Source organism: Manduca sexta, chromosome 26, assembly GCF_014839805.1.
Source record: "Manduca sexta isolate Smith_Timp_Sample1 chromosome 26, JHU_Msex_v1.0, whole genome shotgun sequence".
NCBI lineage: Eukaryota > Metazoa > Arthropoda > Insecta > Lepidoptera > Sphingidae > Manduca > Manduca sexta.
Window position 1 is genome coordinate 3885138 of NC_051140.1, and position 17724 is coordinate 3902861.

General features: G+C 34.4%; 1 protein-coding gene and 1 long non-coding RNA gene across 2 annotated transcripts; both read left to right on the forward strand.

Annotated features, from left to right (window-relative positions):
- The first annotated feature begins 592 nt into the window (after positions 1-592).
- LOC115449860 (lysine-specific demethylase 4C-like) lies at positions 593-13610 on the forward strand. Its single transcript, XM_037443082.1, has 5 exons — positions 593-3778; positions 10432-10556; positions 10878-11022; positions 11535-11639; positions 12260-13610. The coding sequence occupies exons 1-5, from the start codon at positions 1052-1054 to the stop codon at positions 12380-12382; spliced, it is 3225 nt and encodes a 1074-aa protein (XP_037298979.1). The 5' UTR covers positions 593-1051; the 3' UTR covers positions 12383-13610.
- A 1166-nt stretch (positions 13611-14776) lies between these two features.
- Positions 14777-17724, forward strand: LOC115449856. Its single transcript, XR_003939216.2, has 4 exons — positions 14777-15376; positions 15655-15766; positions 15887-15964; positions 16087-17724. It is a non-coding gene; the product is annotated as an uncharacterized LOC115449856 (long non-coding RNA).

The following is a 17724-nucleotide window of genomic DNA, read 5'->3' on the forward strand; positions in this document are numbered from 1 at the left end:
CGACTGACAGACAGTTACTTTTACATTCATAATACCTATTAGTATACATATTAAACAACCATGACACACAGACACTCTGACTTACTCTCAGTTTCTAATAATATCTCATATTCTTGTCATAAGTTTTGGGAATGCTACAGCTTCGAAAATAAAAGCTGCTAATTTATTTCTGTCCAGCGTTAACATATTTTTTTCATTATTTGTAAAAACTGTTTACTATTTATAGTAGGTATACGATATTAATTAAAATGCTAGCTATAGTTATTCAACATTCACGTTGAATATTTTAGCAACCCTAAGGAAGTATTGATTGAATGAATGAGATAGCACGTGTACGTGACAAGTAAGCGCGAGAAAGCCAAACAGCTGTAGTAGTGATGTGCGTGAATCACGTCGCCAATCGCCATCAATGATCAAAATAAAACTGTCATTGAAGGACGCGGTCGATAAACAAATAGCGCGCTAATGAAACAAGTGCAATGGCGGCACCTTCAAACGGCAGTGGTAATTTAGTAGAAGAATTCGAAGAATCATTTCAGGTACGAGAACAATTTAATTACAATTAGAAATAATGTAAAAATACGAAAATAGATTTCATTCATAACCTCTGAAATAAACGTAAATGTCAAAGTAAGTTGTTGATACCAACATTACGCGACTAATCCAAATTGTAGCCGGTGTTGCCGTGTAGTTGAAGCTTCGTATGGTGAATAATTCAATTCATCTCGAAAATTATAAGGAATTCCGTGTGTACGTGACCCATTTACGTTTATGCGGCTTCAACCAATCTGCGACTGTCGAGCGAGAAGGGATTTTTGTTGCAAGCGCATCTTAGTCGGCGGCCATTTTACTGATAATGTTTTCACATAATTATTTTGTGTTATACGTTTGTTATTTTATAATTTGTCAAAACGATCGCGCAGAAATAACTATGATCGCAAAGGTGAAACTGTATTGAACAAATAAATACTTTCTAAAACTGGTGGAATCGTGTGAAATTGTGATGAAAATTTGTTGATTGGACATCGTGTTTTTGATTTATAAAAAGACTATGTCGGTGGCCGAGGATGATGCTGGTGCCCCTGCGGGCGGTATAGCGATACAGGTTTTTCGTCCTACATGGGATGAATTCAAGGATTTTAACAAATACATACAGTATATGGAGTCGAAAGGTGCCCATAAAGCTGGACTCGCTAAAGTGATACCCCCGCCTGAGTGGGTCCCTCGGAAGGCTGGTTACGACCTTGAGCAGCTAAACGTGACTATACCTGCGCCCATCTGCCAAGTGGTCACCGGTAAGCAAGGTTTGTTTCAACAGATAAACATACAGAAAAAGTCGATGACCGTAAAACAGTTTGCTGTGATGGCCAACTCTGCTAAGTATTGCACTCCTCGGCATATCAACTACGACGACTTGGAGAGGAAATACTGGAAAAATGTAACGTATGTAGCTCCAATCTATGGAGCTGATGTAAATGGTAGCATCACAGATCCAGATGTAAAAGAGTGGAATATAAATAACCTTGGCACAATTCTGGATTTTGTAAATTCCGACTATGGGATTGAGATTGATGGTGTCAACACAGCATATCTTTATTTTGGTATGTGGAAAACAACATTCGCATGGCACACTGAGGATATGGATTTGTATTCTATAAATTATTTACATTTTGGTGATCCCAAAACATGGTATGCTATACCACCAGAGCATGGGAAGAGGTTTGAAAGAATAGCAGCGGGATTTTTCCCAACATCGGCAAAGACGTGCCAAGCATTTTTAAGACATAAAATGACTTTAATATCTCCTCAAATATTAAAGCAATACTCAGTACCTGTTAACAAAGTGACACAAGAAGCTGGTGAGATTATGATTACTTTTCCATATGGGTATCATGCTGGTTTTAACCATGGCTTTAATTGTGCTGAATCAACCAACTTTGCTGCCCCAAGATGGGTAGAATATGGAAAACGAGCAACACAGTGCACATGTAGTAATGATATGGTCAAAATATCTATGGACACTTTTGTTAAAAGATTCCAGCCTGACAGATATGAATTATGGCTTAAAGGACAAGATATAGGCTGTCATCCAGAACAACCTGAGAAGATGGTACCTGCCCCTCATCCATCTGGTAAAGATATTCTTTGCAATAAGAACAATACAGAACTACCAGAATCTTTCATTGAAGCTGAGGTTGAGGGTTTGAAGAAGAAGAAACGTCATCCGCTTCATCTCAAACGAGCAATGGCGAGTAAGAGTATATCTGAGGGTGCAATTGCAGTGTCTATTTTAGGCCATGATGTCATGGATGATGATGAAATGACAATGGCTGAGGGTGACTTAGACATGATGACATCAATGAAAAGACCTATAATGCCAATACAGCCAGATGACACACAGTTAGATGCACTTGAAGACATTTGGTTGAAAGGAGATGAGATGGACCCATCAGAAGCCCAACTTCCTGATGTTGGGTACATTGACTCTGATCGAGACTCAGACTATGAGGCTCCCAATAACAGAAAGAGTTCCAAAACTAGGAAAAAAAGGAAAGATAGTTTAAAAAAAGAATTGAAACCTAAGAAAGATGAAGAGCCTAAATTAACTGAGGTGGTGGTAGAAGAGAAAAGACCGCCAAAAACTAAAGGAAAGAAGGTAAAAACTAAGAAATTATCAGAAGAGCAATTAGAAGATATGGCTGCAGTTGTATCTAATTGGGAATCACCTCCACATTTTGATGAATTAGGAAAAGATAAAATAAATGAAGTTATAGATCCATTGCAAGAGGCACAACCATCAGTGGAATTACCATTGGAACCCCTGGTAGAAGAGAAAAAGGGAACAAAAAAACGTAAATCCTCCACAAAAGAGGCAAAGGTTGAAAAACCCAAAAAAGAGAAGATAAAGAAGGAACCTAAACCGAAGAAAACACCTGATGAATCCAAGGAAAAGAAACCCAGAAAGCCCCGCACTCCTAAAAAGTCCAACTCTAGTTTTGAATACAATTCTCCACTAACACCTGTAATGTCAAGACAACATAAACAATATGGCAATCAGACAAATCCGTCAACTGTAAGAACTTTTTCTACACTTACATCAACATCTACTCATAAACCAGCCATCGTCCCACCACAGGTTTCTTCATCCACTAAGAAATGTGACCTATCTTTACCAAGCACTAGCAACAAGTTAGCCACACATTTAGCAAAGCCACCTATGTCTGCAACAAAGCCACCTATTATGACACCAGCTGCAAAGCCAATGAGCACAGCACTCCGACATCCCTTGTCAAAACCATCAACATCCACGTCCAAACCACTTTCACCACCCAAATCAGTAGATATGAAACCTTATACATTACCTGAAGCCACTCCACGCGTGTCAAATGTGCCACCACTAAACAAAAATCCGAGCGCCTTTGAAGGTGAGTTTCACAAGTTCATGAATAAGTTCTCTAGTGCACCGGGAGGGCAACAATTAGCCCAGCCAAGAAAATCACCATCAAAAGTAAAAGTGGAACTGGTTGAGCCCAAGGCTGAGAGCTGGCCCATGCCTGTGGGACAGTACAATGATGCTATTTTTATAAACAATCCTGTGGACTACCGCACGTACACACCTGCCATGGACCGACAACCCACCATGGATAGGAGTACGTGGCGACCAGACTATTACCAGCCGGATTTGATGCAGAATGTTCAATCAATGTATGGACAGATGAATTCTAATCAATATTACAGAAGTCCGTACCAATCTCCATGGCAATATGGATACCAAAAATGAGTGGATGCAGTATTTTAATTAATGTAGTTATTTTTTACGTAACGGTAGCAGTGGTAGGGATAAATGGTTAAAGAATGTTAATAGTGTGGATATGTTAGAGACATTCAAAATAATGTTGTTTAAAAAAATATTATGTAAAAGAATAATTTGGACATTATTGTTGTCAGTACCACCATAGAATCTTGCCCTAAATACATGCACAGATTATATATAATTTAAAAGTTATTAATGTCATTAATATTATATATTAATAATTAATACTGTAGCTAATTATGTCGTGATGTATTTTTATAAAGGCATAACATGTAAATGTATATTTATGTAATACAAAAGATTTAACAGGAACATAGCAAGGGCATTTTAATACCTTTATTTTGTCGATATTAGGAATGATAAGAGTCAGTTTTTATTTTATTAATAAGTAAAGTGCAAGTACTGTGTCCCTGTTATAAAATCAATTCTCTATTATCCACCACATTTTATTTTTAAACTCGACATATAATAATTATTAATTTTATCAATTGCCCCTTAAATCTTTGTATGAATATTGAAATTTGAATTGTTCATAAAACGTATGTCGTGTGTACGTACGAGTTATCAATAAGAAATTTTAATTTCGCCACTACACATATTTAATGTGATTAATTCATACAAGGAGGATCACGAGAGATCATAGTTAATTTTGAGGGAAAATGTCTATGGCATTGTACTTACATATTTAAAATACACAAGTATCTGTGTATTGGCATTTTATTTGGGAATAATATAGAATTATTGTCGGTTTAAACACTTTCACCTGTCTCAAATCTATCAAGCAGGGTTGCTCGCAAAACAAAATCTGTAGATTTATCAAACTACTAGATTGTGCAAATGAATATGTGCGAAGTCTCGAAATGTCGAACTGCCTCAGTTGCCTAATGGTAACAGTTCTAAAAAGCTAAGTATATTGTGTTGATTCAGGAATTTGATTGGCTAGTTTGATGTCTATTGCTATAATAGTCATCAACGCTACACATTGTGAGGACACGGCCCCAGCTTCCTTTAGTAATATGAGATAGAATACAGAAAGTTAAAATATTAAGCAACATTTTAAGAACCATTACCTAACACATTCAAATAATATTCTTTCCTATCGCTGCTTTCGGAACGTTTTTAAGCTAATTTATTCGTAAAATACTATTTTTCACGTATTTAGAGTGTGATGATGCGTGAACTTAGGAAATAATGTGGACATGGTACAAAATTAAAGCGGGTGGCACAGTGATAGCCAAAATTATGTACCCTGAAATTTTCTTATGACTTAATGACTCGCATTGCATTTTAGGTCGACGCGCGTTGGACTTTGTAGCATTTCACACTACAGTGGAGACTCGATTGATCGGACTAATCGTAAAATATTCGGATAAACGAAAATCCGGAAAATTAAATGTGTGAAGAAAAGCAATTTTTCTATATATCAATTATTAGTAACAAGATTTTGATCGCGTGTTCGCCCGTGATAAAGACCATTCCCGGAATAAAAGTAATTTATGGTACCCTAAGGTACAGGTAGGTAGGTAACATAGCTTACTATTAAAAAAGAAGTGGTTCATAATTTTTTGAATTTGCAAAGTTTCATAAATACTTGTTAATTCCGATAATAGCGAGTCTATATAACAACTCCGGATAATCTAGTCTCTAGTGTAATGTTAGGTTTAATTCATGGATACTGCCGACATTACAACAATTGATGCTTTTAGTGTAAATTTGTTGCATTACATTTTATGAAATCGTGTTACACTGTCCAACTGTAGACACAGTTAGTTTCAACTAAACCTAAAGTTCAATACTGAATACAATAGGTTGGATTTTATTATAGAAAACACATGCACACAGCACAGAAATAATATAAGCAGAGCGAAGTAAAAAACATTTTTGTCTTGCATAGGCTACATTTGACCCTCGCTGCAGAATAAACGTAATAAATTCTATTTCAAAACGCCAATTTTGTTCATCAAACTTAGATCTATTGTAGAACATTATACGTGTCGATGGTTTACCCACATGGCGAAAAACACGTCGTGAAGTGGTCAATACTCCATAGCGTATTATATTGAGGTTATAGATTATAATTTATATTATGACTTAAGAGTGTGCTGTATATTGCCATACAAGATATGGCTGTTTTTGCCATTTTTTATATTTAAGTTACAACATCTAACCGTCGAAAACTACCCAACATGGTACCACAAATACACATCGAAGTCGCATCCCTTCATATAGTTGAGCCTTGGGCGACAACTTGAATTAACGGAAAACTATTAAAAACGGCATTAGTTTACGTTGAATTTGGAATATACAATGCTGTAGAAGTGTTATGATAAGATTGTTAAAAAATAGATAATAATGTATTATGTCATTACTTTATAGGTAGCAATGTAGGCACCTATCTAGAGGCAAAATTATTTTTATTTATCTTAGACACGTTTTTATTTTTTTTAAATACTATCTAGCTCGCGGCTTTACTCGCGTGAAAGTTTCCAGAGATAAAATCAAGCTATGTCGTTTTTTTTTTGACCTACCTGATGGTAAGTGAAGTGGGGTCCGATAAAATGCCGACTGACGAGTGATTTTTGCCCCTGGACAGTTGATCCAATTATGCTGAGCTGATGTCCCTCCCAGGGTGTTAAACTGCCTCTATACCAAATTTCATCGAAAACCGTTCGGTAGTTTTTGAGTTTATATCGTTTAAATAGGACGATGGATAAATATCACCTGAATCACATTTCATCAGGTTTTATATTCCACTAATAATGTAAATATGATATTTTCTAAAGTTGTGTCTATGTTAACGGTATTTGGTAATTCTTCCAGTGTGATTTAGAATTATCTATTGCGAATAGTCAATATGATAGAGTCTGCAACTTAGAATACCTAAAATTTTCTAACAAAAATAAAAAACCTCTATTACTGGCTATTCTCAATGGATTTTTAATACAATTACATACAATCGTTTGCACGAAACTGCTCTATTGATATTATATAGTTAGATAAATACAAACTAAGCACATTATTATCTATATACATATGGGTAATAATTTATTTTTAGTATGTAATGATTGTTTTATATAAAAAAAAAATGATTTTAAATTTCCAAATCAAAGTGCAGCTATTAAATCGTTTAGTGAAAACAAAGAAATTTAATTATGTTTATCAACTGGATCATTTGTAATATTTCCATGTTCAGCAAAATTTTTCATGTGAAAACTATGCCTATGGTCCTAGTACCTTCATAATTATGAGTACTAATTGGGTACGACTGAGGAAATTTATTGTGTGCAGTTTCGCAATATATCATGGCTCATGTAACTAATTTATTTATTTTATAGACCAATTTTTTTTTTATTTATTAACCAACCAGGCCCGATCATTTTAAATTGATTGAAAAATATTTTAGCATAATAAATGGTTGCTGCCCGCTACCACCGCTTCTACCGTAGCCACATTATAAAATGTAAAATATTTAGCCTTTTCATTTATGACTGATGTATATTTTTAAGAAAACACAATATTTTTAAGTTTGTACCATATAGTGTTGCGCTTAGATGTAATTTTTTGGCTGTGCTGGCGGTGGACGTCGGCCGTTTGAAAATATCGCACGTACACTGTCAGCACGGCTTCGTTAGCTTTACTTATAAACAAATGTAAATGTAATTTAAGATTGTCCAGATAGATGATTCTATGTCAGGCTAAATATATGATTGAGTTTTATTTACATATAATTTTATTTATTGAACCACGAATATCAATCGCCGAAAATTAAAGTGATTTGGCTCTTTTGTCAAAAGTTTGGTACAAATATTGTGTTCTAATTAACATTGATAGTTCCTTCGATGTTACAATGCATAGTATGCTAAAGCATTTTTTTGCAATAATTGATACTTTTTTTAAATAAATGATTATATATTATGATGTAATTGATTTATAATGATAATGACGCGCCAATAATAAATCAACTGATAATTTTGATGGTTATTGATTGGCTTTAAAATATGTCAACAGAAGTAAATTTTTATTTTATGATGTTCACAACTTTAAAAAATAATGATTGAAGAAATGAATAAATTTATAAGTAGTTGTGTTATTTGCTGCAAAAACAGTGTCTTTAGTCTTATAATATTTTTTTTTTTTTATTTAAATCGATTTAAATCATTTTGCATATAACTGAATTTTTACTAAACAATAATAATTAAATAGTCGAAGTTGACATGCACACTTCAAAGTGTCATTCATTTAAAATTATAATTACTCATAATTTGTATAAATATTGAGATAATTAATTGTACATGCTAGAAAAACACGAGAAACACCTACTACATATTATTATTGAATACAAAAGAAATATTTGTTGTTAAAGCTTTATCAAAAATATAAAGACACCATGTGGTTGTTATTAGCGTATTCATACTTCCTGGTGTTTTAGTAGTCTTGGTCGATATAATAATGACAGAAAAAATAATATGGCAAAACCATCAAGATTCATAGAAACGGATTAAATTTCATGTATTGAGAAATAAAAATCGGACTAAATTCGTCCAAATATTGGTCAGATTTTTGTTAACGAATATAAAAGTCCAACTTTCATTTTGGTATAATAAAAATCAAAATGTATGTACATGGAAAGTTGAAACATTTATTAAAATAATATTGTATATATTATTTATAGGTTTGATGTTTTACCGACAGACTTTTGAATATGAGATATCTTTTAATATTAAGATACTTTTGTTTCTTTTACACAGTGAATAAAAAAAAACTAGTTTGGTCGGAGTAGCTGCCATAAAGACTGCTATCCAGTGCACGATTCGAACTTTTAATTTGAACAATATTCTGCAGTATTGGATTATGTTTGAAATAAAATAAACGAAGAAAGTTGTTTAGTGGTTATCAATTTAAAAAACTAGTACAGATTCATGTCTGCCCCGACACTCGCCATTACAATCTTAAAGCATTCCAAATAAATCTTGAGCCGATATGATTTTCGGCTGACAAAAACTTGAACACAGAAGTAGAATACTTTTTTATTTGTTTGTATATCTTTTTTTAAAAAAAAGCTTCAATACTGTTTAACTACTATGTTAATTAAAATTTAAAAGCGACGACCTTAGAGCGATCGTATGTATCTATCTAGTTACATTTAAGATTTCGTACCTATTTTAAATGGAACTCTTATAGGATCACTTTGTTTTGTCTCTGCCTGCCAAGAGCCTTTTCTCGAGAACGCGTCGGCGTATAAAGTTGATATCAAATGCTCGGATCTACAGTCACTTTTAGCTGTGGAAAAAAAACAAATTAAAGTTTAGGCAATCAAAAGATATGACCACTTATGTCGCATATTTTTCGATTTCACAGGGGAATCAAAACCTATAGAGTATTTTTGTGTTGACATTGAATTATGGAATTTGGCAAAAAGCAATGTCTAACAGCACATGAAATTTTTTTATCCGTAAATACTCATGTAGATATATACTTTAATAACGAAAAGCGAATTTACGATTACAAATTTATTATTTGCGGTTCGTGCAATAATTCCATCAGTATATTATACCGATCTATTGTTATTTTTTTTTATATATATAATATTAACTATAGAAAATAATATACACAATTTTACCTATTTATTGAAATGAGCCGCTTGTGAAAAGCTAGATAAATGAAAAATACATCACTTGTAAAAACTTTTGTTTGTCAATCAATTGATCATAATATTAACATTAAGCCACGCGTTATACTTACTATAACATGCGTCTTTGATTTTTTTTCGATTAGAGAGCTGTCCTCATCTATTTAGGTTTCCCTATATGACTTGATACGTTGTATGTAATGACAATACCTGTTTTGGTCTCCCTGTATAAATACCGACATAATATTAAGTAAGGTGTATATATTTACTTATAGTAATGTAAAAATGTATGGTCGTCAGTCTTTGTTAAATCTAGAATAATATACAGATAAGTATTTAAATGATGTTTTAAATTGAATTATTTCAATAAAAATGATGATGACACGTTTATGTTTTATTTTCTTTTTGTATTCCGTAAGTTATCACATTTAGTATATTTCGTGTGGAAGATACTAATTACTAATAATGGTAAATGATAGCTTCTGTTTACAATTGCTGATAAATGACAGTCGATAGTGATAGTGTATGTTATATTTTAAGATATTTAGTCATAGGAAATGGACGACAAACGTATAGGATGAGAATCGAGTGGTCGACCCTATCTTAATGTGGGTTGCAGACCGAAAACTGCCCCAAGTCAGCTTAGCTCGTAAAACTCAGCTATTTCTTTATACATGTGTTCAGATCGTAAGCCATGTAAATTAACCCATGTTCTATGTATAATTTTCTTTCCTATGCGAGCCAAACTAAATGAGCTTAGCTTTCTCCCACATGAGATTATTTTACTACTGCACGACACCATAACAAGTCATTTGGTCTACTGTCTTTCATTAATAGATCACAGAAAGTTATCACAATAAGAATCCAGACAGTAAATATTTACAACGGCTGAAAGTTCGTTCTGTGAGTGATTATCTTTTTCAACCAAACCTACTCTTTAATTTAATTTATAAATTTAGCAAAATAATGGCACAGAAGATTTTTGCAGGCTTGTTTGAACGTCCTAACGAAGCAGGAAGCATCTCCATGTGTGGAAAAGGAGGAAGTAAAGGTCGAGGTGGAGAGGTTCATAGACCTGGCGCGGCAGATGGAGGCGTTCTTTTTGCAAAAGAGGTAAGAACTGAAATGCTTTGAAGGTAATAGCCCCCTTCACGTGTTTCTAAGGATAAGAATGCCTTATTTGTTTGCTCTGACGGTCAGTGGTATCTATATTGTTTGCTCTGTACTGACTAATGATTTCATAAATGAACAATATTAATTTTTCTTTGTTTAAATATTACGCTTCATAAAAAAAGAATAATTTGAAAACAATTTATCAACTAATAAGCATCCGTAGTTTATACCCAATATATTTAAACAAGTACGTCCCCTTAACAAAGCCGAATATGAAGCGTTGATTAGAAAGTAGAGATATAAGGGTTTTGGTAATTGTAGGTTCCTTTTGTCTGCGATGAAGCCGGAACTGTTAGTTAAAGAAGACAATAACGAGTTAAAATGCGAGCTCCAGAGGAAAGACGAGTTGTTGAAGCGGCATTACGACAAGATATCACAGTGGCAAGGCCTGCTCGCTGATCTGCAGGTGAGCAATCCACAAGCTATACGTTCTTAATTTTTTACTACCTATATTTGTATATGATTGTTTTTAACATAGCTAGGTTTTTCCTATATTAATACGTGTCTTGGACCCACCCCCTCTCTTCCTGGTAGGACGCTGATGATATTGTAGTGCACAAATATGGAATAGTTGGGAGAACAGTTGGGAGGGAATTTGGGGGGCAGGGAGGGGAATGGGATCCTTTTTTACGGTGGGCGGAAGAGATGAGGAAGAAAAATGTTCGTAAGCCCTTATAGGCCTCAATGTGACATTACTACCAAGAGGTTATACCTAGAACTGAGAGCGTTACCTGAACTGCGTGCCTAGGGCCGCGGCAAATGTCCCTCGGTGCAAAGATGTGCATTCAATGTGGAGACCGAGCGAACAAGAATTGCCCCGGGGGACAAAGCTATCTATCAACTACCAATATTATCGTAACAACAGTAGGTAGTGTAGCGATAAGATTTCGATTTCCATGATTAGTTTAATATTCACAGGGCCACACCGTCTACAACAAATGCCAGCAACAAACCTCGCAGCCGGCGCTGCAGCAAGCGGCTTCACCACGGCAGCAGCCTTGCAGCGTGCAGCAGAGTGTTCAGGTACAACTTCGAAATTTGTTGCCTTCGTCTTGCATCTATTAGCCAATGTAACAATTCGTAATATGGTGTCCTATGATTGATTTTGTACATCATCTGTCTCTGTAATTGCAAAAAGCACGATAAAGAAGAAGCTATTAAAAAGCTGAATCAAAATTGGTCAAGAAATAAGGTATCAGTGCATATTTAAAATTTATATTATTTTGTATTTCAAAGTGCAGGAGTGGGCGCGTCGAAAGGCTTTCGCTCCGTCTCTTTCTTTCGCACGCATCTTTATACTTGACGTCACGTGCGCCTCTTTTGTCGTTTTTCGAAACTTACCCCTTTTTTCGAAATTCAAACGTGTTTAATATGTTGTTTTTTTACCGGATATCAATCTTTTTGATTCATATGATGTGAATATTTATTCGATAAAAATAAAAAACAAATGTGTCAAATATTATTCAATTATTCAAGTGTATTCGTTTGAAACAACTTAATTTGTTTTAAGGCACCTACCCACTAAGTACAAAAGTATATTTTAAATACGTATTTATGTTTAACTATGCCTTCTTTAGCTGAATATTATATATATTTTTAAATACTTATTCAGTTTGATAAGTAGCTACGCATTTACATCCCAGGCCCAACAGATGGTGGCAGCGCAGCAGGCTGTGGCGTTGCAGCAACAGGCAGCGTTGCAGCAACAGCAGGTACCGCGGCCCCCGCACCCGCCTGCCTACCCCGCTAACGTGCAACGACGATAGTTGTATTGTAGTTTACACAAAAAAAACATGGATATGTAATCGTTCAGGCAAGAACGAAATGGTAGGATACGAACAACATCATTCATCAAACGTTATGTTGGATGGTGCGTTACGTGTTACGCGTCTCTGCGTGTAGAAGAGGGAATCTATCGATAAGCATTATTTTTCACGTCACCGAACGTTTCAGAGGTTATGTAATTATTTTTTAGAAAGTGAATTGGCGGCATCGGTAATGAATATTGATACTGAATAGTGCGAATCGCTTGTTATGTCAATCGAGTAGGTATAAATTATGTAAGGACCTAAATTAACAAAAAGGCTGCGATACGATAAAATAATATAATTAAAAGTACGAAAATATTTTTGTGAATTAAAATTAGGGCACAAAAGAGTAAACAAATAAATATTTTAATATCTATTTATATTTCAAAGAAATTGTAGAAAATTAGAGAATAATGAGTATAATACACACATAATGTATTTAAGCAGAGAGAACATACGATGTACTGTTAAGTTTTAAACCTTTTAAAGAATATTTCTGATATAACTTAATAGATATTCCTCAGTATATTTTTATACAGAGTACCTCATCAACCGGGACGGTATATTTTTTAATTTGTATAAATCGAAATGTTTTCATACAGTTTTGTTTACCATTCTGAACTTTTGCTTTCTTACGAATGCAAATTCACAAATGGACCATTTTTAGGATGGCAAAGTTTTTATATATTTAACTATTTTTAGAAAGACGTAGGCAGCGAATGTTTCACAGCGAATTTTGAAGTTTATAAAAGGCACTTTTAAAATAAAGAGGTGTGTCTCTTGTTGCGAGCATTATGTGCGAGGTTATAATCTAAAGTACAATAATATATTTTTATTGTGCTGCAATTCAATACCATGTGTGTACTTCGATGATTCAAAGAATATCGAACGATAACTAAAGAATTTAGTAGACAATAATAATATATTATATGAGGCGCAACATGCTTCGCAACTTTATACGGCATGTCTGGCAAGTAATGTGGCGCGTCTTCTGGCAACTTGTCAGTTATCGTTTTACCGTACATAATTGCCAAACGTGTTGCGCGTCACGAGTGCGCGCCGTTGTTGCCGTTGCCTGGTGGACACGAAGTTTAGATTCAGTTTATTTTCGTATTATAGAATTTGTGGTATGGCTTAATAATTTTCTCATTTATTTAGAAATATAATTTGTATTGAAATTATTTTATTTTGCGTTTTATTTTTTAACACAGCTTTTTATTCCCGAACACTTTTGCCCTAGGTAAGTAAATACTACGAAAAAACAAAACACGGCGATAACCCATTTGTCCATTCATAGCTATAATAATTTGCACCAATTAATAAAAAAATACATATTGCATTTTAAATTAGGGATAATATGAGGTATTAAAACAAAAACTTTAAAAATAAGTAGGGAAAGATGCTCTTAGTGAATCATTTTTATACACGGCCATTTTGGATAAAATTTCTTTAATATTAGTTCAAATTTTATATAAAATGTGACAAGGCATTCATAATCTTTAAAATATCAGATATAAGTATATGACCAATTTAAAACGTTCATAGTTTTTTATATTCTGTAACACACATTCCATCAGCACTAACTATTTATCAAAGTATGAAATCTGCATCTGAACTGCGTCGATAGCCTAGTTGGTTGTGGAACGGTCTGCCGAGACGAATGTCCGCAGGTTCAAATCCCGAGGGCACACACCTCTGATTTTTCAAAAAAATTATGTGTGTATTCTTTGTGAATTATCGCTTGCTTTAACGGTGAAGGAAAACATCGTGAGGAAATCTGCATACCTGAGAAGTTCTCTATAGGAATTTCGAGGGTGTGTGAAGTGTACCAATCCGCACTAGTCCACTACGCTGGCCTGGTGTGGATTTCTAAACTTTATATTCCCTCAAAACTGTTTTTAGAGAACTTGTCAGATATGCAGGATTCCGCACGGTGTTGTCCTTCAACGTTAAAACAAAACGATAAATCGTAAAGAATACTCACATAAGTTGACATAAGTCAAAGGTTTCGAACATGCGGTTATACCTTATAATAGGTGTTTAGTTATACTTAATAAAATATTTACTTGTCCATGTAATCTACTGAAAAATATCTTCCCCTAAACTAATTTCTCACTTGCACTTATCCCCCAACATTGATCTTTTGGCGCCGCGTAGGTTCAGCAGTGCTGATAATCGTTAGATATTCGTTAATATTGTACTTATGATTTTGTTTTTTTTTTTTTTGAAAAATTTGGCTATTACTTATCAATTTATATATGCACTTAATTGTAGAGATCATAATTCGATATTTCAATGTGAATTGCTGAATCTCATATTTATATGACACAAGGACTTAAAACAGTAGGTATTTAGGAATTCCAACACATTTTATACTCGTCAGGTAAACCTAGTAGAATAAGTTATCAGTGGCATGATAGTATTCTTCGCCGTATCCTCGAGCGAATATCGATGGTATGTATCCACAATCTCCAGGTATTTGGTGCATGCAACTACTTTTACTATTAAATAGCAACACCACCCAGAACTACAAATATTATAACAATGCATATAAAACTATGCTACGGTCATTATATAGATAAGCCGAATATTTGAATTTGTACTGACAACAATGTTCTTGAAACTGTAATACCACAGTGATTAATTTTGCTTCAAAGCAAATAATGCAAGGCGATAGTACTTGTCTATTTATCTCCCAGTACAGTACGGCAACTTTGTCTTTGTCTGATTGAAGTTAATCACAACACTCGCTCTGTGCGATTGTCGTCACCTGCTAGTGCGATCACCGATCGCATACTTGCCATTACCTACCTACCAAATTCAAAAGGATTAGAATAATCCCTCGCCCTCAAAATAGAAGCGATCCGAAGTCTGTTACTTTTGGAATCAAAATTAGGATTTCGTTTTGACAAACATAAAAACGCCACGGTGTTCAAAACACGGAGAAAACTGGTAAGACATATTTGTGGGAGTGCTATTATCCACAAATTTATTTGATGCCGTAGAAAATATAAGTAAAATCGATTAATTTTGTTCGTTCATACCACGTTGTTTTATTCACGTCAATTACAATTTGTGTAGCATGGATTGAAAAGCATAGTACCTAATACATATTTTTTACTATTAACCGTTAAACAAAGTCTGCGAACGATTTATCTAATTGACCTTTATCGGGTGCTTTTCCTACAAATTAAATTTCCTAAGAAAATGTGGGTAATGTTATTGTACAGATGCAGAATAGTTTGGCGCAAGGAATGTTTATGGCAGGCGGACGTGGCGCGTATGCAGGACCCTCACTCCAGGGACCTCTCGCTTACCTCGAGAAGACTGCTACTAATATAGGTAACTCTGTCATGTATGTTCCCGTAGACAATCTGACCCCTCATGGGGTACTAAAATAAGAAGGATGCTCTAAACTTTACAATTTATTTATTTCCTACATATTGAGAATGATTATTCCAGACATGGTGGGACTAGGAGACGGGAGGAGGTGACGCGGCCGCGGGAGGGGCAGGGGCCGTGGCCGAGGCAGAGGCCGAGGTAAATTTTACAGTCCAGTTGCCAGTGTTTTGGAGTTCAAGTTCTCTTCAAAATTTTGCATTAATGTCTACCAGGTCACTTTTAAATTCTTAAAATTGACTAATATGGATGCATGTTTACAGGTCGTGGTGCATCCCCTGAATATGGCGGCAGCATGACTCCGCCATAGCGCGACCCCCTCCCGGCGTGGCCGGATCTCAGCGTATACCACACACCGTCGTGAACTGACCCGAATTATCACTTGTTTTAACCGCATGACGTGCTATCTAGTATTTTATTTTGTCTTCATACCCATTTATATTGACGTCGCTTTGGTAACTTCACATAATAATTGCTATACGATCAATGATCCTCAAGGCTCTTTATGATACAATGGAGATACTATCGAAGCATTCTTCGGAACGCAAAATCTAACATATTCAGTACAAGACTTGCAAAATTTTAAGGTAATTTGCTAAAAAAAATCTATGTTGCAGGGATATGGACATAGATATACACCCTAAAGTTTAAATACATCCCACTGTAACAGAAATTTCGAGAGTACGTACATATGTAGGTAACATATGTACCTAATATTTTCATCGAAGCTTATATTTATGAAGCTATTTTTTTTATATTTGCTACTGAAATTGGTTATTGAAAAACTTCGTGTTTTAACTTCCTACTTCACGAATATTAAGTACTTAGGTACTTACCTATTCATATTCGGTCTTCAATAAACAGATACGTACTAACTTTTTATTATGAATTGGTCAGATCTGCATCTGAACGCTCTTTGAAGTTAAGAAATTTCTTAGTTCAATGTTAACTAGTTTTATTAAGTTTGACAACTTACGTACATACTTATATAAATTAAGTAGGTACATATTAATTTTACATTAATTTGGGCCATGAATCATAAATCATGATATTATTGAGTGACACGCTTTCAAGACCAGCTTTGTTTTTATGCATGCTATAGGAACAAGTGACGATTTGGTTAAACGTGTGGAACCCATCACAGCACCACAAACATACTGTATTTTACATGTAACACTACCACTCAATACGGGGCTGCCAGACAACCGAACAAATTATTCTTCAGCGCTAGGAATTTCAAGAAAACTATATTGAACAAAATATTTTTTTAAATATATCAGCTATAGCACAACCTTTGCCGTGCCTTTTGCAACACTGATCGGTCCTTTAACAGTAATAAAATGACTGATAACATTAGGAACTAATCAAATTTGCTTTCGGTTTTAGGAGCTATTTAAAACATGTCATAGTTGATTTATTGGCAGTCCCGATTAGAGATATTTCATATAATCTATTTACCAAAATTGCAATTTTTGTTTTAATTAACATTGTAAAATGCTTTTCATGCAACAAAAAATCAAGAAAAAGTACTTAATTTTACAAATATATTTTTTTTGCTCTATTTGCTTTGTTGGTGATTCTTAGAAGTGAATAGGTGAAGGAAAGTCTTATGTTTTTCTGGTGACGTAGACCTTGTCGCCTAGATTGTTTAGATATTAGATAAATATTTTTTTATTTGTAATATCTCTTTATCCAACCTTTCTGAGGAACCCAGGTCATTGAATTGAAAAATTATAACCGACAATACTACCCAGTAGGATTCCAAAAGTTAGACAATAGGGGACCGGCCTATGCTTGATTTTGTACATTATTCTATGTGTAATGGCTTTAAATACGAAAAGAAGCACTTCTGCGAAAACAGCATAAAAATTGGTTAAAAAATGAGCGAGTAATTCATATTT